This window comes from Leptidea sinapis, chromosome 31, assembly GCF_905404315.1.
Source record: "Leptidea sinapis chromosome 31, ilLepSina1.1, whole genome shotgun sequence".
NCBI classification, from domain to species: domain Eukaryota; kingdom Metazoa; phylum Arthropoda; class Insecta; order Lepidoptera; family Pieridae; genus Leptidea; species Leptidea sinapis.
In genome coordinates, this window is record NC_066295.1 from 8,393,219 (window position 1) to 8,419,308 (window position 26,090).

A 26,090-nucleotide genomic window follows, 5' to 3' on the forward strand; every position below is an offset into this window, starting at 1 on the left:
TATAGTTCCTGAAATTGATTGGAATAAGATTAGAAGAAAAATAATTTTATAGAAAAATTTGCTTTATAGATCGATGTCCATTTTTAACCGACTTCAAAAAAGGAGGAGGTTCTCAATTTGTCGGTATGTTCTTTTTTTTTCAATATCGCGCCGACTTCGATGATTTTTTTTTATCGGAAAGGAAAAAAAACTAGAATTAGATTAATTAATCAGATTGTATAAAAATAAGCAATTATTCTTATACTTTTCAGTGCACATTATATCTATTGTTTTGGAATAGTGTTTTTGAAGTCGGCTGTTGTTTTGTTAAAAATTTTTTTCAACCTCAATTGGACTCACTAAAGTAAACAGTATGTAAATCCAACCGCTACATTAAATTCCACAGAGTAGTTACGTTACAGTTTAAGCTACAGTTCACTTAACTAAGTTTTATTCAATTGTGTTCCGGCTCTGTTCAAGTGTATTAAGTTATTTATACTTGAATTAAACGCGTGGCCCGCGCACGTTTAATGTTAGAACTCGAATGTACTTTCCTACACTCAATGTGGCTGTATTTATCAGTACACTTACAGCCAGAAATAACTTATGATCAGAGTTAATGAATCATAAACGAAATTACTCTTAATTGTAGATAAATAAGGAGTTAATTTCTATATTGGCTTTAACTCTTTATAAATACAGATGTTAGCAGCAAAATATGCAAATTAAAATATAAGTCGTTTGTGAACTCCACACAGATACAGATAGAGTTATATAATTTGGGGATAAATTTTCATGTCACCTTAATACTGTTAACTTTTATAATTTTGCAAATGATTTGAGATTTGTTTAGTGTTAACTCCGCCAATGTTTGTCTTTAAACAATTCGACACGTGTTTCGCCTCAATACGAGTCATCCTCAGGACGTGTTGTCTCGCCAAAATCTGGCACGAAACTAAAAGTCTTGAGAGTCTTGAGAGACACGTGTCGAATTGTTTAAAGACAAATATTGGCGGAATTAACACTAAACAAAACTCAAATCAGTTGTATAATTATGGATTTCCGCAAAGTAACGCCTACTTCAATAAATTTATTTAACTAGCTGACCCGACAGACACTGTTATGACAATAGAAAAAGAATATGATGTACGTATTCGGGAATGACGTAGTCTATAGCCATCGAAAATTTGCAATCAAAGTTAATGGGTTAAAAATGATACAACATATTTCTGAATGATTTTATAATATACTAGCTGACCCAACAGACTTTGTTCTGTAGATAATAAAAAAAAATACTGTTTTATAGGAATTTACCAATAATAATTCAAAACATCAAGAATTATTTCGTAAAAAATGCTGCCTGTTGGTATAATGAAATTTTTTCACAGCGGAACTGTCAAACCGTGCGTCACTACATTCTCTCATAGAAAATAAGTCTATACAAAACAAATATTGAAAATAAAAACAATTATGGGTCCCAAATCGAAATAAAAACTATCCTATCTCTCAAGTTGGACTAAACTGTACTGCATGAAGTAATCCCTATTAAAATCCGTTCATTAGTTTAGGAATCCACCGCGGACAAACAACATGACATGTAATTTATATATATTAAGATGTTACTTAATAAAATGTTACGAAATAATATCGTATTAGTGTAAACAGGTCTTTCATTACCGCTTGATAATTGCCAATTTTTTAAAGTATTAAAATGGATATAGTATGTTATCCTTAAAAGATAGACATATGCCCTCGAGGACTTTTCTGTCCATCTATATAAGATACATAGTTCCACCATACATTATTTCGTTATATCTCAAAGGGTTTATGATGTATAAACCCTTTTCTTTGAAAGCTCCCAGATGGCTTATTTTTTCCGACATCCAACAATTGTTATACATTAAATAAAGCCAAAACCTTGATAAGTTATATACTAAAACCTTTCCCGAGAACCACGCTATCGATTGGTGAAAACAGCATGAATCTCCGTGCAGTAGTTTTGAGGTTAATCGCGAACAGACAGACGATGCGGAGGACTTTGTTTTATAATATGTAGTGATACTTTTTGTTGGTGTTAAGTTGATTCGTGGCAGTTGTATGTATTTTAATGGAATAATAGGCGACTAGTTTAGTTTACTACCTTAAAACGACCAGTCTCAATAACCAGTACTCCGTTACCTGGATACCTTGACAAAGTCCTACTGCTAAAGTCGAGCGTGACAGCTCTGTCTCATTTCCTACAAATCATCACTTAAAAATTACGCAAATGATTTAAGTTTTCTTTAGTGTTAATTCCGACAATATTTGTTTTTAAAACAATTCGACACGTGTTTCGCCTCTACACGAGGCATCCTCAGGCAAATCCTCAAAGACGACTCTGTCACGAGGGTCTCGTGCCAGATTTTGGCGAGACAACACGTCCGAATAAGAGGCGAAACACGTGTCGAATTGTTTTAAAAACAAATATTGGCGGAATTAACACTAAAGAAAACTTAAATATTTTGTATAATTATGGATTTCCGCAAAGTAACGCCTAATTCAATAAATTTTCACTTAAAAATTATACACAACAACATAATGATCTAGAGTTAACAGTTAAACGTAACATCTTTCCATTCTACAGTGTAAACGACGACTTAACGGTAAAGAGCACAGAGCACTCTCAAATCTTAACTTTATCACAGAAAGTAACTATTGTCTACTGCGGATTTACGTGAGCACGATAATGGAAGATATTATTCTCCATTCAGATTTATATATCTCATAAAGGTACGACATTTCTCAGGGCATGCTGTGCATTCGTGGAAAGCTGCGCTATTCAGCTTCATAATAGTTAATTTACTTGTCTCAAATGTATTATAAAGTCCGTTGAATTTCTCGGTTTACGCGATTTCTTTGTTTGATATCAAAGATGTTTTATTCAAGGATATTTTATTCATTTCGCAAAACCTTTTCTAGGGTTCGAGTCCCAAAGGGAACTAACGGAAAGCCGTTAACTAAGACTCCGTTGTTCGTATGCCGTAATGATGTTGCAAGATATCCGCCATAATCCAATATGGCCGTCATTGATATAAATAAGGCATAGTAAAAAAAACCTTTGTAAGGTGTGGGGTATCTCTCGGGAACCAGTGCTTAAACCTGGCACCCTAGACTACTCGGCCTACCTTACTTGAAAGCAATAGTTTTTTTTATAATTTAAAAAAAAATTGTTTCAACTTCACCCCTACTCCACGGCCGGCTGTAATGCGACATGCTAGAGATGTACGGAATAAAAATTAAGTCAAGTTTCACCTAAAAATGTATTTTACAAGAGATCCTATTTAAAGACCCACCTCTCTTAAGTCTTTTGGATTTTTTTAAACTTTTTTTCTTTTTTTTAATAAAAAAATGAACCATTTGATGAAGTAAAGAATAATCTATAGATACATATATACACACTGACTGATTTATCAACATATAGCCTAATGGCACATAAGCAGTACATATTTTTAAAATATATTCAATTGTTTTCTGAACTCAACATCTCCGCAAAGTGTACCAGACTAGCGCGTTGACTCTACTGTTACTTTTTTTTATGGAATAGGAGGACAAACGAGCGTACGGGTCACCTGGTGTTAAGTGATCACCGCCGCCCACATTCTCTTGCAACACCAGAGGAATCACAAGAGCGTTGCCGGCCTTTAAGGAAGGTGTACGCGCTTTTTTTGGAAGTACCCATGTCGTATCGTCCCGGAAACACCACACAAGGAAGCCCATTCCACAGCTTCGTAGTACGAGGAAGAAAGCTCCTTGAAAACAGCACTGTGGAGGACCGCCACACATCCAGATGGTGGGGATGATATCCTATAGGTTACTTCACTATAATAGGTAACATTCGACCTTTTACTAAGCTTACCTTAATAAATCAAACGCAAGTACTTCACAGCTAAAGGATAGAACAATCTAGAATCTCGATAGCACGAATAAAATCATTAGCAGCCACAATTACACAAACAATAGTGAGAAAGCGCTCCGCCAATGAATTCACCGCACTGTGGGAAAAACAAATGCAAATCACATTTCTCGTCGTTCTTGCCGTCTGTCTGTCGCGTAAAAAGGAATTTAATAATAGCATTGCTTCAGTTGAATTTTTTATGAAATTTGTGCGCAAGTGTACACAATCTTGGGCCTTTATTATAAAATACAAGGGAGGTTTTCGTCTAAATTACCTTATTTTATCGCAAGAATTACATTATGCTGACAAGGCCGGTTGGAGGCTGTATTAAATTATTACAAATCGGATATTTTAATAAATATAATTTTTATATAGGCACATTTTTGTGTATGAAAGCAGATTTGGAAGAAAAAAATAATAAGATTACCATATAAGCCGTTGGCGCGTGATATATTAATATACTTGATTCGAAAACAAAATAAAACCACGGATAAAAAGTGCTAAAATGTCGATGGTTTACTTATAAGCAGACTCTAGTAAATTATCAAGTGAAATATCGAAAAAGGATTTAAAAAGTAACACCATTTTAAAAGGTTTTGAATTTGAACATTAAAAGATCTAGATGTAGACTGTAGAGATCTTAAAATCAAAGATATTAAGAGTAATAAAACTTACAATGAAATGTAGTCTTCGTGAAATTTTGAAAAAACTATCAATAATTTCGATAAACGGTATTTATACGGGCCGCGAAATTCGCGACGCAACGTGTCACAAATTCCGACGAGCTAAAGTTGACAAAAAAGTAGAGACCGGTATTAGAAATTCCTCCTTTCTACTTCGGTTTCTGAATTTGATTAATATTTGAGGTTGAAAAGGAATGGGATGAAATTCCAAAATATAAATAAGCAGTAGTATCTGTCAGTTAACAGTTACAATATCCCTACGTGTTATTAAAGAAAGCCCTCCACCGCGCCTGTCTGTTCACGATAGATTCAAAATCTACTGCACCAATTTTCATGCTGTTTTCAACAATGGTTCTCGAACGTGTTAGTATATATTTTTTTAAGTTTTTGTACACAATCTTGTTGGAGCTATCGGAAGAAAATAAGCCGTCTGGGAGCTCTCAACGAAAACGCTGTCAAAACCCTTTGAGATATAACAAAATAATGTATGGAGGAATCGTTACGGAATTACGTATGAAAAATAATTTAATGAAATTTAGTGAAAGAAAATCCGAATGCGACTATTTTAATTTCTCACGTCGAGATAGCGGATAATTATTTTTGAATAAAATTTACGTCACCGTACAGTCAATTTAAATTTGTAGACACTAAAGTAGCATTATTTGAAAAAAAAACAACTTATAATAATTAAAAAAAAAATACTACAAAATTTACCATTAACTGAGCTTGATTGGTCAGTGCCGCATGCTCGTCTATATTTTAAAACAAAATTGCATTTTTGAATTGCCATATGAACCCTCTTAACAGCACAGGTAAGTAAGCATATTTAATGTAAAACGTACTAATTAAATAATAAATTGCACTAAGTAGCAAAGACATATTTGACATGACACGCCTAGATAGAGTACCGATTGTAATTGCAATGAAACGGTAGGTCTATAGAAGATAAGGGAGGGGGGGGACGCCGCTCTCATCATTACCGTACCCCAAGGTTGTCTGGTGACCGAGTTGAGTCACTATTTTGATTTATTATACATATTATGACGATATAGTTTGATTCTGTTGTAAAAGCATATAAATCTCCCCACAAAAGACCAATATATGCCTATGTAAATACATAAAATAATCAAGAATATTACCCGACAGCGCTCAACGCGCCTAGAGATGTATTTATTCACTTAAGCTCTGTCGCAATTTGTCTAAAACGTGACGTCCTTAACTGATTCCTCTATCAGTAATTACCTAATCTAAAACGATGAGTAATTTGGTGTACGAGTACAAGATAATCAAGTGTTATTTATTCATTCAAATGTGTCACAACGACACTAGACTGTCTGTGTCGATAGTACAAGATCCAACGGCTGAATTCGGTAGGCATCAGTTTTTTTAATGAAACTAAATTTAAATGATTCTTTCATATTAGCAGCTGCCGCTTTGCGTATAAAAATTTTGCCGCTATTACAGTTACCTAATAAATGAAACTGTAATATTTTTTCTATGAATTTATATTTTCAATATATCATATTATAACTTGTAACTTTTTAAATTTTAACAGTCCAGAGAGTATCAATAGTACATACTCGAAAACCTCAGACAAATTCAATAATAATTATATTTATAAAACAAAAGTCTTACTAAATCTTATTTTTTATTTCCAATTAACAGAAAATATTGCAAGGACATGTTACAGATTTGAAATGTTTTACAGATTTTATGCGTTGCTTTTTTACATATTTTTTGCGTTTGTTGTTTGTAGAAGTCATATATATATTACATTAAATAATACTTACAGACTTTATATCAACTAATACATACATGAATAGTGCCAAGGTGTTTAAATTTTATGAGGCTGTTTGAATAAAAACCAAATACTACTGCTAACAAACAACGATCCATTAAAAAAAATCAAATACAAACGCTTAGCAGAACAATTGCTTCACAAGTACAAACAACAATGACCTTTATAAACTTTCACTACGTTGTAAATAATCGAAATTTTCCTTAGCATTGATAAATGAAAGCCTGCGAGTTAGATCTTAATAGCGATAAAAAGTAAGTATTGAGACGTTACACGATTACTTTAGACATAATCTCTATCGTAAAATGACACGACGAATTGCTCGAGTAACTTTGAAGGAATGTATCTTTACTCCTTACTATTTAGAGATATACATAGTCTAATCTTTTCATCAAGCATATCTATATACATAAAAATGAATTGCTGTTCGTTAGTCTCGATAAAACTCGAGAACGGCTGGACCGATTTGGCTAATTTTGGTTTTGAATTATTTGTGGAAGTCAAGAGAAGGTTTAAAAGGTGAATAAATAGGAAAATGCTCAGAATTAAATAAAAACAACAAATTTGTTTTTTCCTTCCTAAATTGAAAGAATTTTTACATTTCTTTCAACTGTCTCTAAACTTAAACTTAATTTTAGCTAACTATAGTTGGTAGATTAACTATCTATCAGTATATTTTTATGTGGATTGATAAAGCTTAAGTTTAGTCACAAATAAAATTTCGCAATTATAACATTTGACACCCAATTATATATTATTCAAGTTGTGTGCAATTTTTTACATGGTTTTTATTAGCTTCACCTGTATGCGCAATTTTGACCCACTGTTCCACGGCCTGTTTTCGTTCAAAAAATTATTTTTATTTACAATATTTGTTTTGTATGGATATATTATCTGTGAGATAATTTATTGACGCACAATTTGACAGTTCATTATGTCATAAAAATCGTTATTTTATTTATTATATACAGAACAACGTCTGTCGGGTCAGCCAGTTATATATATTTTAACACTACCACCGTTTCGAGAAGCTGCTTTTATTTAGAAGAATAGGCAATAAACTCAACAATTCTCTTTAAAAATCATAATCATTGTAATTATTCAAATAGCTGTACTCTGTAATTTTAATACTTAGTTATTTTCAATTTACTTTTCTTATAATAATATTTATAGAACATTACTTTTTGGCCTTTGTTTATTTACTTTTGTGAGTTTATAGGCTTATAATAATTTAAGTAATTATGTTACTGTTTTATTAGTGCTATCTACTGGTAAATTGTAACGCAAATTATACTTAACTATTAAATAAAAAAAAAACAGGCACATTTTTGGCGTCGCGTATTATCTTATTTCAGTATCATTCTAACTTCAAGTTAAAATTGAAATATAGTATTTATCAAATACCTTATTAAAGAACTTTATATAATTATAGGGAATCAATGACACATCTGTGAATTATTAAGTTATTTTTCTGTCAAGTATTCACAAAACTATTGAAGTTTAACGACCTTTCATATAAACTTGGTATGAAGTTATACCTAAGAATAAACCAAGTATATGCTTAATGTTTACAATTATGATTGGTTTATTCGGACGTATAAGGTTTTCCGCGTTTATTTGCAAGACATTTGGAAAATTTCAGAATTATCATTGAATTGAAAGTGTTGTCAGCGATATAGTCAACATTTTGCATATTCTTGGTTTATTCTCAGGTATAACTTTAATCCAAATTTATTTGTAAAGCTGTGACAGTTTAAAATACAATTGGTTGAGGAACACTCTTACTCTTATAACGAACGAAAGAATGTTTTGTTATCTCTTCTTGGTGTGAATGTTATAAGTACCACCAAAATAATTAAACTGGTAAATAACGACTTTTAAAGTATTTCTTTTTATTTAGAGGGGCAAATAGACACGTGAATTACCTGATGTAAACTTTAAACCTTACAAGCTTAAAAGCCCAAAAAATTTTTCAATTCAAAAGCACACTTTGAAGTTATCAACTTGATGGTCCCTAATTCGTATCGGTTTTTTTCCGGTAGAGATATTTTGTTCATGAATAATTGATCCTCGAAAGGAAAAAAGAAAAAAATCGAAAATTAGGAAAAGTAAACATAAATCTCGAGTCCCGCGTCGTTCATAAAATTTTGTTTTCAGTTTTATTTGTGTAATTAATCCCAGACGTGAGGGTTGTCACTTTAAAACAAAACAAATTGTTTAAACATAAATTTGTCACGAAAGTGAGTCTCGGCATTTTCATTCGACTTTAAAGTCCATGTTAAGTCGAAGTACAAATTTTCCTAAATACTAAGCCACTTTCACATTTTCGGTTATTTCCGCAATTCCTGTTTAATTACGCTCCATAGAGATTATGTTTTTCTCATATAAATAAAGTTCATGCTTATGGTTTGTAAAGTGGCTTTGATCCAGTTCAGTTCAGCCCTGTTACACTGCGACCAATGTGATCTAATGTGATAGCAGCTGTTAACTATAGCTCACTGCAAACATTGATTCTTTTCATGAATCTTATTATGTCTTTTACAGTGAGCTGACGTATCTCAAATGGTTGAAGAATTGGACATCCCAAAGGGATGCTACGTTTACGCATTAAATGACCACATTCAGAGAGAATGTGTAGCGGGGTTTAATCTGCACTATTACAGAATCTGCAATCTCTGAGACCTAAGATTGAGAGGTGTTTGTTTAATCTGCAGTGCCCCGTTAATGTCCTGGTTATAAATAAAGGTTACGTAAAAAATAAAAATAAACAAACCGTGAATCAACCGGTTACTATATTCGACAAAGGGGATCATTAAATTACAAAATACCATTTAAATAGTACCATCCAGGGAATATTAATCAGGACTATAATACAGCAATCGGTCTCCTGGTGGGATCGCTTGGCTGATTTTTCCAGCATCATTTATCACACGGAAAATCCTGTGACGGAAACACATTTATTCACTTCATGGCAATGTTGGTGACGGTACATGATCGATTTCATTGTCAATTTTAAGTAATTGGTAAGCTTATATCGTGTAACAAGCTAATAGTGTACTGGCTACATACTATCCCCCTTATTCATAATAGTCTGCTAACTTGAAGCATTGCTAATTCTCACTCTGTCTTCTTCTATTGACCTAAGTCAGAATGAGAAAAAACACTCCTGAGCGGCTGTTTAAAGTTAGCGGACCATTATGAATAAGGGGGTATAAGTATATCTAGTACCAAGTTATTTTAATTTGTATATTTATCAACTAGCTGACCCGACAGACGTTGTTCTGTACATAATAAATAAAATCCTGTTTTTTATGAATTTATCAATAATATTTCATAACATCAAGAATTATTTCGTAAAATATGCTCGCTATTGTTATAATGAAATTGTTTCACAGCAGAACTGCCAAACCGTGCGTCAATAAATTCTCTCACAGAAAATATTATGTCAATACAAAAATAAAATTGGAAATGAAAATAATTATGGGTGCCAAATCGAAATAAAAACTATCCTATCACTCAAGTTGTACTTAACTGCACTCCATAGAGAAATCCCCAATTAAATCCGTTCATTAGTTTAGGGATTCGCCCGAAAGAATGAACACTGGATTTACCTAATTAAGATTGGAGAAAAACACATGTTAAACTTAAGTATTTTAAGTTTATATCTTAACAAACTTCATTATAATCATCATATCAGCAGGAAGACGCTCACTTTTGGACAAAGGCCTCCCCCAAAGATCTCCACGAGGATCGGTCCTGCGCTGCCCTTCAATATTGATGAATATTCCTACCAAATTTCAAGTCTCAACAACTCCAGAGATATCGTCACGAAACAATTCATAGTGGAAATCTCTTATATATATTACAATAAACGATTGGGAATGGGGCGACATCGGGCTATTAAATAAAAATTTGGTTGAATGCTATAACATTGTAATGTTATTTTCTTTATGTTCTTCTCTGGTCAGAGGTATACTTCTCGAATGGGTGGTAGTTAGATTTCATCATTTCATCCTATTTCATTAATATTTTTATTTGTATTTGGACAGGTACAATCATGTAGTAAAAAAACGAATTGGTACAATCGTGTCGCTTAAACTGAAATAAGTGTATGTAGGTACATTGATATATATATTCTGATCGAAGTTGACTCTTCAATTGAAGATGAACAAAGTCCAATATATTCAGAAGAGAAAACACTGCAATTGTATTTAATTTACGTCCGTTAACAAAACTATATAATGTTTTATAAACAGGCTTGGGATTGTGAGTCGTCAAGGTCCACGGAACTCGCTTGTCAATCCAGTTTGCAGACGATACACTCTGTTTAACCCGCGGCTGCACTCGCACGGCTACTGCGATGGCCGCCTCTATACCAACCTGTGCGTAAAATTTGTAGTATACAAGTGACGGAACGACAAATTTATTCGTAAGCGTCTACCAATTTCATATTACTAAACACTTTGATAATTATACATCTAGATAGTCTGTTGCTGTTAGACAACCGATGAAAACAGGCCAGAATATTAGTTTAGTGTGCGTGATAAGCTATGTCTTAGACTCGCGATTTGAATGACACTTTGTGTTAGTGTGTGTGAATTGCTCAAAAATAGAGGTTAGTTCTAAACTCAATTTTTTTCGACGTTTTCACTAAACGTTTAAACGGCTAAACGTTTGCATCAATCTATGATTTGACAAAATTCATTCCACTCTCCTTCATGAAATATTAATCTTTATTCTATTTTTGATTTCAAATTGGATATTATAAGAATACGATACGATAGCATTTTATTCTTTATCTCTATAACGTTTTTTCAATATTTGCTAATCGCAGCTTTCGTAAGGACAATATCTGTGTGGTTCGCTAATGAAATAACTCTTATCGTAAAATTCGCTCATTCATACTTTGAATAGTCTAAGAAAAAACACCTTTTAATAAAAGATTCGATTAATTTTTGTTTTGTTTAAGAAGAAATATGGCTTATTTATTCTTACTTTTATATACGTATTATTCAAAAGATGGCGTTCTTTATCATATTGAGCTAAAACGTGTGTTTCCAAATAGGAACATAAAAAAATATAATTATGACGGCAGCTTTAGAAGAATCTGTAGTAAAAAACATAAAGAAAACATTTTTTTTTTTTAAATAAATGAATATTTAAATTAAATATATACATTTTCTTTAATCTCATTACGTATTTGAATGAAACATGAAAAGTTTGGGACTGGCAAACCTGGTTAAAGGTACGATTTTAAGTCTTAACTTTAACCAGCCAGGTTAGGACTTAAAATTCTGTCTAATTAAGCAAAAGGAGCGAAAAGCGAAAGAGAAAACTGGGAGAGGTTCTTCAACAGTATTTTCCTCTCAGAAAGCCGTAACGTTTGGTAATTAACTGATTTTAAAATGAAATTCTATAGGAATCAATTAATTACGATCAATAGTACTCATGGTATTGATTATCAATGGTACTAAACAATGCTACATGCTAATTTAGGATAGCTTATGTAAATCGATTCTTTTTTCTAATAGTAATAGTTTAGTTTTAAGTTCTAATAGTTGAGTTTAAAGTAAGTAGTAGTTAAGTATGTTCACATAATTAAATCTTTTTAAGCGCAATAACTTGCCAAGAAACTGTTAGAGTTTGGCAAGATATATCATAAGCTACAAGTGTACTTATTAAATTAATTAACATAAAAAGTGTGTGTGTACCTACTTATGTATGCACGCGAGAAGTTATACTTCTTGGGCCTAACGAAGCAAAAAAAATATAATGTTTTATTTCTCGTTTTTAGAAAGAAATATCTTGAAAGATGGCTATGACAATTAATTATCAAATAATGAATACGGGTGTATGGTCTTGAACCTTTTGCCTGTCCTAATAATGGACGAAGAAACCAAAAATAAATAATAACTAATGACGCAAACGTCAGAAAACCAACTTCAACCTGTTACTTTTGTGTTACAGTGATGCACGCCCATCTTAAAATTTAACTCTCATAATTTTTTCATAACGCACCTAAAGAAGTATAACTTCGAAAAAACGAAAACTACCTTTATAGACTACTCGTATTGCTAAATTTTCAGTCGTCACATACACCAGACTCAAAAAAACAGTTGTTTTAACAGAGCTACCAAGACGCCCACAGTAACAAAATAAACTAAAAAGCAATATTCATTGACCAATAAGTAATAATCATTCATAAGCTCAGTCCAATAGCATCATATCAGAAAGCAATAACATATCTAGACGCTTGAGTCTGCACGCGTCTAGTACTTAAGACAATAAAAGACACTTTATGAATGTTAAACGAAGCCCCTGCAGTCAAGTTTTCCGCTTCCAATGCCACTTGGGTACAAAAATAAACGAAGAGTGGCGTAAGTGCATTCGCTTAGTAATAGTTGAATCATTTTTATGATACATAACTGAGAAGTGAATTTTATATGGAGAAGGCGAATTAAAAAGTAAGTTGTCGTACAGCGTAGACAGAAGTAGATTGCAGGACCTTAGTCGATAAAAAAATGATGTGGTGTCGTGGGACACCAGGTAGGAACGAAGTTCCTTCGGCTAATGTAGAATCGACAAAAAGATGGAGAAAGAGAAAGGTATTATACACTACTCGCTTGTGTATGCGACTGTCGCGCCTGCGCACGTCTCATTTAACGGTTTTATTCCACGCACTTTTCCACGCACTTTTTTCCACGGATTTTTTCTTACGGTTTTACTATCACATTTTTTTCAGTTCGGTCGCGCAGCAAAATCCCTATCCCCTCCAAGCCTGCCGTAAGGAACTTCGTTCCAATATTTATCTTTCTGTTTATTACTTCAGGCTTGGATTTTTTTTATTGTATGGTAAATCTTGGACAAAGGCCCCCACAGATTTCCACGACGATCAGTCCTGCGCTGCCCTCATCGTATTCCGGTGATCTTGATCAGATCGTCGGTAGATCTTGTGGGAGGCCTACCAACACTGCGTCTTCCGGTACGTGGTCGCCATTTGAGGACTTTACTGCTTCAACGGCCATCTTTCCGTCAAAACTTCAAAAAAAAAAAATATAAAATTCCGCCTTTGTCCAGCAGTGGACGTCTTCCGGCTGATGATGATGATAATTATTGTGGTAAATGTGGTATTATAAATTTGAATATTAATTAATCGTGAACGACACTTATGATGTGTATGTATGCACATTATTAGTATCATTAATAAACTTTATTAAAGTAACAATTGGTTAGAGTGAGAGAGGAGGAGCCTGCCTACCGCTGCCGTATGCGTGAGAGAAAGAGAAGCCAGACAGACTGGTGCCATAACGCGTTACGTTACTAAGCGTCAGAAGCAGTCTAAAAGCCACGTTTTGTTATGAAAATACGGGATGAGACGAGCAGGACGTTCAGCTGATGGTAATTGATACGCTCTGCCCATTATAGTGCAGTGCCGCTCATAGTTTTTGAAAAACCCCAAAAATTCTGAGCGGCACTACAATTGCGCTCGTCACCTTGAGACATACGATGTTAAGTCTCATTTGCCCAGTAATTTCACTAGCTACAGCGATTGCACGTTCGCAAATTGCCGGCACTCTGCAAAGTACGATGGACAGATGATGTAAGTAACACACAAACACATAACAAACAGTGCAGTGACTATGTTGCTAAATAATCGGATGTTCTTACTCAATGAAGAACTAAACAACATTCGAAAGGAGTTTCTATTTCCGTTGGATTTGAAGCGGGATTTTTTGCATTTCCAATAAGCTGTTGTCAAACCGGCTTGTGTGATGGTGAGTTTCTGTGTCGCAAATTTTCACCGGCATTTCACTGTCGAGACTCGGGATGCAAGGTTTTTGCCGGCGTCGTTCCAGTAACAAATTACAATACTTGGCGAAACGAGAATTTCGTTCTTTATAATTGTAAGCGATTGACTTTTTTTTTGGTTTCTTATGATTGCGAGTATTTATTTCTTTTACATACATAATGTATACATTCTTAAAGTTAAACTTTGGCGGCATAAACCAAGAATATGTAAAATGTTTACAAATAGACATTTTGCTTACGAATGGTTTGTTCGGACGTGTAACGTTTCCCGCGTTTATTTGCAAGGCAGCTTGTCATTAGGAAAACTTCAGAATTATCATTGTATTGACAGTGTTGTCAATGATATTGTAAACATATTGCATTTTCTTTGTTTATCATCAGTTATAACTTTATACCAAGTTTATTTGTAAGGCCGTAAATGATAATAGTTTGATATACGCTTTAATAATATCGGAATTAAATGTTTTGTGTGTGGTTCTATTAATGCTTTCGACGTAATTACTTTATCTAATTCAGGCTGAAAGTAAAGGCCGATTATGTAACTTCTAGAGTGTTATAAGAGTTGTAATCCATTTTCTCATGTGAATTACAGAAAGATAGGGCTGATCGTCTACTTAATAAAGTAAATATTGATGATATCATGCTTTTTTTATTATTTACGACGTTTTATGAAGATTATAATGCCTCGTAAAATAAAGAATAAGAAAAAACAATGCGAAAACTACGATCAGAAATATTTTGTTGTTGATGGTAGAAAAGCATGAATCTTTATTTTTCTTTAAAAAGAGAGGGCCTGAGGCCTTTGCACCCATTCTCTGAGGTATCAGGCATGTATTTTGGAATGTGTTTTTATCTTAGATTATTAATACGTCTAGATAGACTATGATAGCTGTGAAAATGTCGAAAAAAATAAAGTTTAGAACTAACCTCTATTTTGAGCAATGCACGCACAATAACACAAAGTGTCATATAAATCGCGAGTGTAAGACGTAGCTTGTCACGCACACTAAACTAATATTCCTGGCCTGTTTTTATCGGTTGTCTAACAGCAAGAGACTCTATCTAGACGTTTAAATTATCTAAGGTGTTTATTATATTACTAGCTGACTCGGCAAACGTTGTTTGCCATATAAATTATTTTTAGAGTTAAACCGTTTCTTAGACATTGCAACATTACTTTATTTTTTTAAATATATAGAATTTTTCTATAATAAATGTAGACCAAGTTACTCCCAATAACATCAGCTACCTGCCAATAAAAGTCCCGGTCAAAACCAGTCCAGCCATTTCAGAGATTATCCGCAACGAAAAGACAGACAGACCGTACCGTATATTCATATACATGTAGTAAAAAACGGTTATTTCAATATTACAAACAGACACTCCAATTTTAATTATATGTACAGACAATTTGGAAGAATATAAAGTTAGCAATTACATTATTTTACGTCATTTATATGTTTTTAAAAGGAGAGATGTGTATTCTATGAAAACAGAATTAAAAATGTTGATTTCAACGGTGCAAATAATTTTTAAGTGTATCTGTTGTCTAATTACCGTAGTGTATAACTTTTTTGTAACGAGCAACGGTATATTACGGTACAATAGCTTCCCTTTGACGTGAAGCGGGCCAAGTGTGACGGACAGTTAAATTTGAATTTGCGCCGTTTGTTGCTTTGTTTCAATGTTTATCTTATTTGTATTCTAGTTAAAAATGTGTTGATGAAATGTTTGATAAATTCTCTTAATTGTTCTACGCGTTAAGGCGAAGGGTAAACAGAAAACATGCAAACAATGTGTTTTTAGACAAGTTTTGTGGTGAATATATAGGATTTGGAGCTATGAACACTACTTTATCCTGTTACACATACCCTTAAGTCTTACTTGTAGGTTGCTAATGCTTATTGTTGGTTAAAGTTAGCACTCCAGAGCTATTATGAACTACCAGTTTTCTTTGCAGTTAAACAAGTTTTTTCTCGGCATCATGCATTTGTTTAGTATACTACTATCATAAAAGTTGTCCTTATAGATTTTACTTTTTTATGTAGGTATATTTATTCAGATTAGTAATCAATAATGGGGATTGTAAGCAATTAAGCAGTTTGCGCCTGTTAAAATGTTACATTTTCGACGCAAGAATTTTGAAAATATGGGCTTTGTTACATAGCAGCCGTGAACTCATATCGCTCAAGGTCGCCGGCATTTAATGTCGCCTTAATGCAAGACTTGTCAAATTATTAAAATTAAATTTATTCAATCAGGTCAAACAATTACAGTATTTTTCGTTAGTTTTATCTATTTAGAGCAGGGGTGCTCAAACGGTGGATCGCGATCGACGGATCGATCTCGAGAAAAAATCCAATATAGATCAATTCACAGATTTTGTTTTAGGTAAGCCACAAACATCACATTTTGAGGAATTGGTGTTAAAAGTTTAATAAATGTGTAATCCATACATGTGGGTTGGGCTACTAAGTCATGATGTCATTTAACGAGTGACAGTAGGGCTGTAATTTTTTGTCAATCCATTAATATGAATCACGTGACCAGTTTTGTGTTCTTAACTCAATTTCGAGATGATTGTGGTGTTGAACGTTTTTCTGAAATTAAGTTCACTTATCTTGACTAAAAAATGTAATTTATTGTGCGCAAAACTAATTATCAATGTCATCGTGACAGGCGACAATCCTTCATCACACATACTTGAAGCCTCTCAGAGTCGATCGATCGTAGTCTAACAATTTTGAGGTAGATCGCCAGCAGTTCAAACTTCGTTCTTGAGCACCCCTGGTTTAGAGCATTGGTAACAATATCATCAGCTCAAACCACAATACACCAATATTTTTTCAATATAGGTACTCGATTACAAGAAAATCCCCCGTTGGATTTATGGGCAAAATGTATCCTTGATGTAGGTAGGTTAGACCTCCATTTTATGACCAGCCCAGCGAAACTCTCTAAAAAAAATGTATAAAACGTGCAGTCATTGATAGATTGACAGATGACGGTTATAATCTTGTAAAAAACGGAGATAACCGAAATCCACTACGTTTTAAGCAACTGTTCGCTTTCAAACTTAGTCGGGTTATACTTCGTCGCCGATCTCCATACTGTTATTACTACTATTTCAAACTTATGTCAAATGACTGAACGTTTCATACTAAACTAAATTTCACTTTTTATTTAGGCAGTCGCACTTCTTATTGCGTAGTATTTATAGTGAAACCAAATAATTCATTCATGTTTTTATTAAAATTTCAACTAGACATAACAAAAATCTTAATCTAAATCTAGCTTAGACTATAGACAATTCAACAATTCGATTCAACTTGAAAAGATATTTAATGAAACAAATAATTCATCCGTGTTTTAATTAAAATTGCAACTAGATATAACAAATATCTAATAATATAACTATATATAGGATAGTTAAGACTATAGAAGATTTTTATCTGATCACAAGCTATCAAAGTTCTTTGAAGATTTCTTTGATGTGTTTGACGTAAGATAAATAAATTAGGTCATATTTAATTAATAGGTTTCTCAAGTGTCTCAGGAAATGAACGTTGAATAAAGTTATCACTTTCTGTTGGGAGGTCGTGCTCTTGAACTTTTATGTGATTTAAAACTTCGTATTTCACTTTCTGATTTTATATCTCTGCAAAAAAAGGGGGCCGAAACCGTGTTCACTTGTGAATAGTTGAATTTTTTGAATTGAATTGGATTTGAATTTAAATGTGGGCTTTGCTCATTCGTTTGCACTATTGCACGATTGCTTAACCATTTGTAAAACTAAATCGTGATAACTTGGAAGTAATAACTTTGAAAATTAATTAATATATTGTTAATAATACATAAATAATGTCTACTGTCGTAGCAGACGTAATATCATGTCTCGTGTGTTAAATTTATCATCACGCCTAAGTGGGCGTACTCGAACCAGTCTCGAACAATGTGTGAGGTTTCCGTACCACATTTTCTGTTCAACTTTGCTAATAATTGAAACTAAAATAAGGCTGCGTAGCAAAACTTTGTAAAAATAATAAATACTACAAGAAAAAGAAAGGCACTCGGATCACATATCATCAGTAAGTATTTTGTATTTTATTAATTTCAATGTGAAATAACACTAAGCGTGTGTTACAAAATTTGAAAAAAGGTGTTGTTCTTATTTGGTGCAGTATTTAATTGAAACGTAGCGGAGACCAATTCTTAATCTAAGTTTTCACATAATAATTTCGTTCAGGAACTTTCATTTTTTCTTTCACTTAATACATTATACTATTAGATGATTCGCAAAAACTCGTTTCTCATTATTTTCAATAAAAAATTGTTTAAAATTTGCGTCCAACTTCACAATAAAATAAAAATAGTATATTTTATACTTCGTCATAAATGCGAAAGTCTGTTTAAATCATTTGATTTTAAAAGGTACAACTTACAATTTATTACGTAGCATTTGTAGGTCAAACACAGTTTATTTTTGTTTGGATTCACGCTATCGTTGATAAGATATGGTATCAGGTAGTTCCCGACTTAATATCGAATATCACTTGGAGTCTGGTGAAACAGTTTAATGGTTTCGTATAAGTGGTTGAACTTTCGTTTCTTTTCCCGGGGCCCTCGTCTATAGTATAAGAGATTCTTATACATGGTTGGTTTATAAAAGAATACGAGATAGAAGAAAATTTATTGAAGTAGGCTTTACTTTGCGGAAATCCATAATAATCCAAATGATTTGTGTTTTCTTTGGTGTTAATTCCGCCAAATCGCCAAATTTTGGCGAGTCGACACGTCTTAATGATGCCTTGTGTAGAGGCGAAACAGGTGTCGAATTGTTTAAAGACAAATATTGGCGGAATTGACACTAAAGAAAACTCAAATCATTTAGATACGAGATAGTGGATATTGTAAGGCTACTTCATATTACTAATTGTTTCATGGAAAATATCATTAATTTGTTTGGTATTTTATTGATTAGTAAAGCGATAATCAAAATATATTTCATTCCACCTGCTCTTGCCACTATCTTTTTCTACGTAGAAGATATTGTTTTCTATTGCACAAACTTGTTTATTATAATCATAGAAGCAGAAGTGTGAAGCTCATTCTGCATGATCGTCATTGGCCATGATTTAATCCTCAAGACGTTGAAGTTATCAATTGAAAGACGTACTTTCTCAATGGGAAAATTATTCACTGCCAATCTAATGGATTGTTTCAGGCATTCCGAATTATCACAGTCTTAAGAGCATACCATACTCTCTAAAACTGACAGTAAATAATACTAATTTTAATACCATAAATTACTTTACCACCGTATTACGATCGGAACGGATGCGGCCAGTCTTTAGCTCCGACGTTCTTGTTTAGAAGGTCGCTAATTCGACAAAAAGGTATTGTTTAAAGATTAAACCACCTGCTCAAGAATCGTATAAAGATGGGTAAGTGGTAAGGGATTCCCAATGTGCATAATCTTAGGGATATGGTATGTTAAAGGGGCTGTTGTTTCCGCAATTAGAGCGCTCAGTTGGGTCCATTTTGCATGCAGTGTTGGCCAGTCATTCCAACCAGCCCAGCTCCTTCCAGAAGTTCAGAACACTCCTGGGTGTTCGAAGACTTCACGGAGCGACCTCGTATTCTTATTGAGTTTTTTTTACGTTGGTTTGTCACCCCTGCATATTACAGGATTACGTGAGTGACCGAGGCAGCCTAGCGAAACTCTCTAAGAAAATAGCGATTCATTCGATTGTATGAAACGTGCATACATTGACAGATGACGGCTATAATGAATAAAACGGAGATAGCCAAAATCGACTACGTTATAAGCAACTGTTCGCTATCAAACTTAGCTGGATAATACTTCATCGCCAATCACCATACTGTGATGACTGGTATTTCAAACTTATGTCAAATCGCTGCACGTGTCATAAACTAAATTTCAATTTCTACTCAGGCAGCCCACCTCTTATTACGTAGTACTTACATCCTCTTTGATCTCAGGTGTATATTCTGTAGTATTAGGGTTGTGGAACGACACATTATTATACATCGCTAACAAGTTAGAAATTAGTTACATTGACATGTCCGAGCAATCTCCGTAAAGCCGCACTCCATCTGTTCACTAAGCGTCATGTGCATAGCCGTAATATGTCACGTAATATAAAACTGGTTGGACGTGCTCGTATGAGCGGAGAGCCCACATGAGTCACGTCAACCGACCCACATCACGCCTTTATATCACGTTGACCTCTGGAACCGCGTGACGTCTTAATTAACGTATATTTTCACGTAAATAGAAATTATTTGAAAAGGAGCATTGTGATGAAGACATATTTATAAAGACTTGACAGTGTTCTAGATGTTTTGAGGAAAATAAACTAATTAAGTCTTAAATTTATTATGAAGTGGAAAAATACGAAACAAGTAAATGTAAGTAATTAACTGTTAGTAAGTATCATATTATGTAGTTTTGGTGCCAGTGTAATTACCTACTGATAAAATGTAACATAACCTCAAAATCAAAGCAATTCGTATGAAAGCTAGTTTACCAGTTTTTTTTATGAAATTAAGGGACGAGACGAGCAGGACGTTCAGCTGATGGTAATTGATGCGCCCTGTCTATTTCAATGCAGTGCCGCTCAGGATTCTTGAAAAACCCCAAAAATTCTGAGCGGCACTACAACTGCACTCGTCACCTTGAGACATCATGTGCAATGGAGCCTCCCAATGGTTCTATGAAATTAATTGTATAGATGAAACGATGAAAGAAACATTAAATTATATTAAGACTAGCTGTTACCATCGATTTTGTTGGCATTTTACGTTACAGTAATAAGACATATACAATATTAGATCCATTCAGCCTATTTGGCGTGATTGAGTAACAAACATGCAAACAAACAAACTCTCACATTTATATCATCAGTGTAGATACTACAAGCGTGATCATTTGAAATCCTTGAATTCCACCTTCGCACGACACGCCACAATCGACGTCCTCAAAAGTGCGGTTTTCAAGAAGCTTTCTTCCTCGTACTACAAAGCTGTGGAATAAGCTTCCTTGTGCGGTGTTTCCGGGACGATACGAGATGGGTATCTTCAAAAAAAGCGCATACACCTTCCTTAAAGGCCGGCAACGCTCTTGTGATTCCTCTGGTGTTGCAAGAGAATGTGGGCGGCGGTGATCACTTAACACCAGGTGACCCCGTACGCTCGTTTGTCCTCCTATTCCATAAAAAAAATCTTTGTATGTTGGTACATACCACCAGCAATATACCAACTTATAAATTTATAATACCGCTTTGTTTCACAAAGAGTAATTATACCAACGCAGACGGGCTATTTAATTTTCAGCTTAACTTAATTTTAACGATTTCTGTTTTTATCGCATTACTCTTGTGGAAGTTACGTTCAACGCTTTATTTCCAATTCTATTCCGAATAAGGATAACCGAGACAGAACTTTTAAAAAACATTACACAAATATCTATTAAATAAATTAAATACAAACAGAATTATAATAATATTATTAATTGAAACAGTTTCTAATGGTCGCCATTTTGGTTTTAACAAGAATTTATACAGGTCTGAAGAGTTTTGATACTTTGACCTCAGATAAAAAAAATGTGAGAAAGAAAAAAATTACGGTATATTAAATAAATGTGGGCTTTAAGTGTCATTTAACGTGGAAGTAATAAACTCAAATGTTCATGAGTTTTGTGAAGAGTCGTCCAGTAGCCATTAGGGCCAATCTCGCCATGTTAATAGTTAATACGCTCAAGTAAGGCTAATGACACGACAGCTGTGTTAAAGCTTTGAATTGTCTTAATATTATGTACCTACTTACTTGAATAATGAAACTGCCGTCTTAATTGGTACAAATATTTTACAAGATTTTACTTTTAACTATTAAATTTAGAAGAGACAAAACGGTATATAGGTACATTTTTACTGTGGAGTAAAATGAAAAAGAGTAGCGCAATCACATAATGGTAAAATAAATCGAAAAATACTCTCCTATCCTACAGGAATCAGCCATTCTGGACTATAAGGGGACTGATTGTGTTTTACCTTTACGTACCTAACATATAATTGACATTTCCATTGCACTTACATTTAATGAATTAACTACATGGTGATTATTAATATAACGACTAATTGTTAGTCTTAATTCATTTAGAAAAAAACGGTGCGGAAACAAATAATTGGCTACAAATATTAAAATAATCAAAAGTCAGGGTTAACAAGGTGCTAAGAAATTTAATAAGTAAGTATAAATAGTTACCGGGTACTTGATAATTAAATTAATGCTAGAGAATTAGGTAAAACATCTATATAAAAATGTAATGTAAGTACTAGGTGCTCAAAATTTCTATCTAAGTATAGTTTAACGGCCTTTTACTCTAGTTACGTTATTAATTAAACGCGATGATATCAATGTAACGTAATAAGAGTTCGCAGAACTAAGATTATCTTTGCTCTACCAATGAACTCGCTGCACGCTTCATAGCAATTCACGCCAGATTGACTCAGCGTCTTCCTAACTGTATCTGCATCGAATTAAATATTTTCCGATATCTTAGGCAATCATTACAATCAGATGAAATATTCGATTAACTGTGGTTTCTATTTTCATGAAATGATATTACGGTTTTATTAAATCCATGGCTAATCCACAACCTAGTTGGCAAAGATTTTTCGTTGTGAAATAAATGGATAGCGATATTTTGTACTGACTATTGAAACTAGTGTCAATATTAGAGAGCACATAATATATTATATTCAATATTATCTTTCTATTGTATAGAACGTCGTATTAATCTTAATCTAAACAAAGGATTTTTTTTTACTAATGTTCCTAGATTACTTACTCTATCTACAGGCATGTATATAATTTTTATTAAGTTACGTATTACAGTGATATTAAACATTGTGAATTCTTCAATTAGCTTACTGAAATAATATAACAATTTTAGCATTTTATAAGGTAAACGGTAAAATTTATATTATTTATTTATCCCAACTTTTTGCTGGCTATACTGATATAGTAACATAATATAATATTATATGAGTGAGTGACATTGAAGAAGTAGTTGCCACAAACTTTTATCTATTCTTACTTTTGATTGGCTATAAAATATAGGTAATGTATTATTTGTATGAGAGACAATTCATACAAACTGTTATTTTAGTAGTGGTATTTTAGTTAGGAATTAAAAATGACGTTTAACATCGCCTGCATTATGTATCAAAGAAAACAGCCGGAGCGAAAGTGGATAAAAAATAATGGAACGACTAAAAATGAGCTGTAAATGTTTGAGAAACTTAAACTCCTTAATTTAAATACGAATAAAAATAAAAAACTTTAAATGATTCTGTAATTAGGACAATGCCGACTATAATAATTATTGTAATGTAAAATAGCTTTCTTGCCTTCAGACATGAGGTAAGTGTGACATAAAATGTTAATTGTGTTTATTCCAATTAAATGATTAAACATTAAAATAACTTAAGATGGTGTGCGTTAATATTGTAACATTTGGTTTTTCCACTTACTATCAGCAATTTAATTTATAAATTTTGACGTTTGGTATGTTGCTTATTTTGATTTCTATGAATATAAGAAACAATTCTTATTATGCTACATATATTACCTATAAAATCCACTACGTTTGTATATACAAAATATTTAGTCTGTCCAGGCGATGTATGAAATAATATTAAATTTATGATGCTTTCCATAGTTATTTCCATTATACCTAATGAAAATTTACAATCCCTAAGTCTTACCTATATGGAATTCTGCTGGGCCAAAAACAACGTGTAAAGAAAGTAATTTCATATTTGTAACTAATCTAAAATTTAATGTAATTCCGCTTAATTATATTTGCTTGGCTTTGCTTCTCTTCCCGCCTCTTAATTCGAGGTTTATTTTATAACAACCTGAAATATTTACGCCCAACTGTTCCATTATGTCATTTAAATATCAATCATTAATTCTCTAACATTTTTCTTAGCTCCAGACTTAATATTGACTTAGTACCGAATCAATTTTACGACTCGGAGATAGAGAATCAATCATTAAAACAGATTATTGTTTTTGCAATATTAAAACGATATAGTTATATTTTGCTTCTCGACTTTTACACACCTTACCGCCTACGTATCTATTGATTATTGTAACATAAAAGGCCTTGCTTAGGTGAGAGCAATGTATAAAAGTGAATAATATTTCATAATATTATATTAGCTGAATGTTTTAGGCATTGTATAGAATGACGGATAATGCATATTGCCCGTAACGTATATAATTCATTCACACATTGGTTTGAAAATTATAAAATGTTTATTAGCGACAAAACAATGAATCATCATGCAAATATTGAAAACGGTTTAAAGTAAAGTACCACAATAATTTAACACGTGTATTGAGCAAATTTAATACAGATAAGATAAAAGATAAACATAATTGCACGTTTGTATGAAGATAAAAAGCAGGTAACAGAGATTTATTATTTCTTATAAGAAATTTAGATACATGTACGGCAACCGTTACAGTTTAAATTTTGTTTATGTACCTGTTAAAACCACCAACAAGAATGCCAGCGCCACCGCACCTGTCGCTCCTACACGAAAGGACCTCATTTTGTCTCTTTTTAACACGAAACTCTCTCGTCCACACAAATGAGAAAAAACAATGGAGATTCAAATTCAGCCTCAAAGTGTAATTGTCTTTTAGCAAACAATTCACGTGCGTTTATAACACCTGTATTACGCATACATTCATACAAGATAATACACAAATGGCACTTAATAAGTTATTAACACCTCGGAAATCGTTCATTCAAGTTAAACTTCACCGATTTAAGTAAGTTCATAATGATATTTTACTGTGAAGTTTAATTACAACAAGTTTGAATTAAATAAACTTCTGACGCGGAGTGATACTGGTAAAGAAACTAGAGTTTGGTACGTCCGTTCTCGGCGCGCGCGAAGTCAAACTGACGCGACTTGGGCGACGCTACCCGGCGATCGGGCGAGTGAGGAACTATGGAGCGTCATCGCTCAACATGTAGGCAGAGAAATAGTCTGTGTAGTGTGGACTGTGGTATAGAGGCGTGCCGCAAGGATTAAAACTAGTTTTTCGTAGTTGTTTACTATTTTTCATTCCGCGACGCTTTAGCTATGCATAGTGCGTACTAAGGTTTTTCTTATAAAGTTTTGTAACATTAAAATACCTTAATAAGTTCTGTACAAACGCTTTGAAATAAAATTTAATTTGCTACGTATATTAATTAATATTTTATGGGAGTTTATTCTATATATATTTACAGGTGTCTTACTTTTATATTACCGTTGCTATTACTACAACCATAGATATTAAAGACGGATTTAAGTGCATAATTACTATTTTTAAATAATAATTATTAATAGTTAGTCTTTATGTCCACTTCTTTTGATTCTAAAACTAAAAAAATCACAATAACGCAATTATTTTATGTATTTTAGATATTTTTTAATTATGTAAGTGAAAAAAAAACTTTTGTCTCTTTCACTATCGATACAGCAGTTATTTATTTATATTCATATGAATATTTACATGCTACTTTAACTGAAATATTTTTATAAAGATTTTATTCATTCTTTCAGTTTCAATTCGTCTTACATTGACTTTGACTGTTTTTTTTAAATAGGTATAAATTAGCCATAGGATTATATTTTAACTATTCGTTTTACTTATATAGTTCTTCTATCAACTCAAATAAGTTGTAGTCAACTTTTATCGTTAAAAATCAATATGCCTGGGAAAAATGATGAGTAATACAAATGAAAGTGGCTCACAGCCTCACAGCCACAGATTACTAAACAAGCGTAGTCTTTGTGTA

At 33.0% G+C, this 26,090-nt stretch overlaps 2 protein-coding genes across 10 annotated transcripts in view; both read right to left on the reverse strand.

Annotated features, from left to right (window-relative positions):
* Positions 1-25,214, reverse strand: part of LOC126974069 (fasciclin-2-like) — a 171,323-nt gene extending 146,109 nt beyond the window's left edge. For all 7 annotated transcript variants that reach the window (XM_050821463.1, XM_050821462.1, XM_050821461.1 and 4 more), the window contains exon 1: positions 24,783-25,214. In XM_050821463.1, coding sequence (XP_050677420.1) covers positions 24,783-24,849 — 67 coding nt within the window. In that variant the 5' untranslated portion in view covers positions 24,850-25,214. The remainder of the gene's footprint in view (positions 1-24,782) is intronic.
* LOC126974115 (uncharacterized) overlaps positions 1-26,090 on the reverse strand; it is a 250,369-nt gene that overhangs the window by 80,636 nt on the left and 143,643 nt on the right. The gene's annotated exons all lie outside the window — the stretch shown is intronic.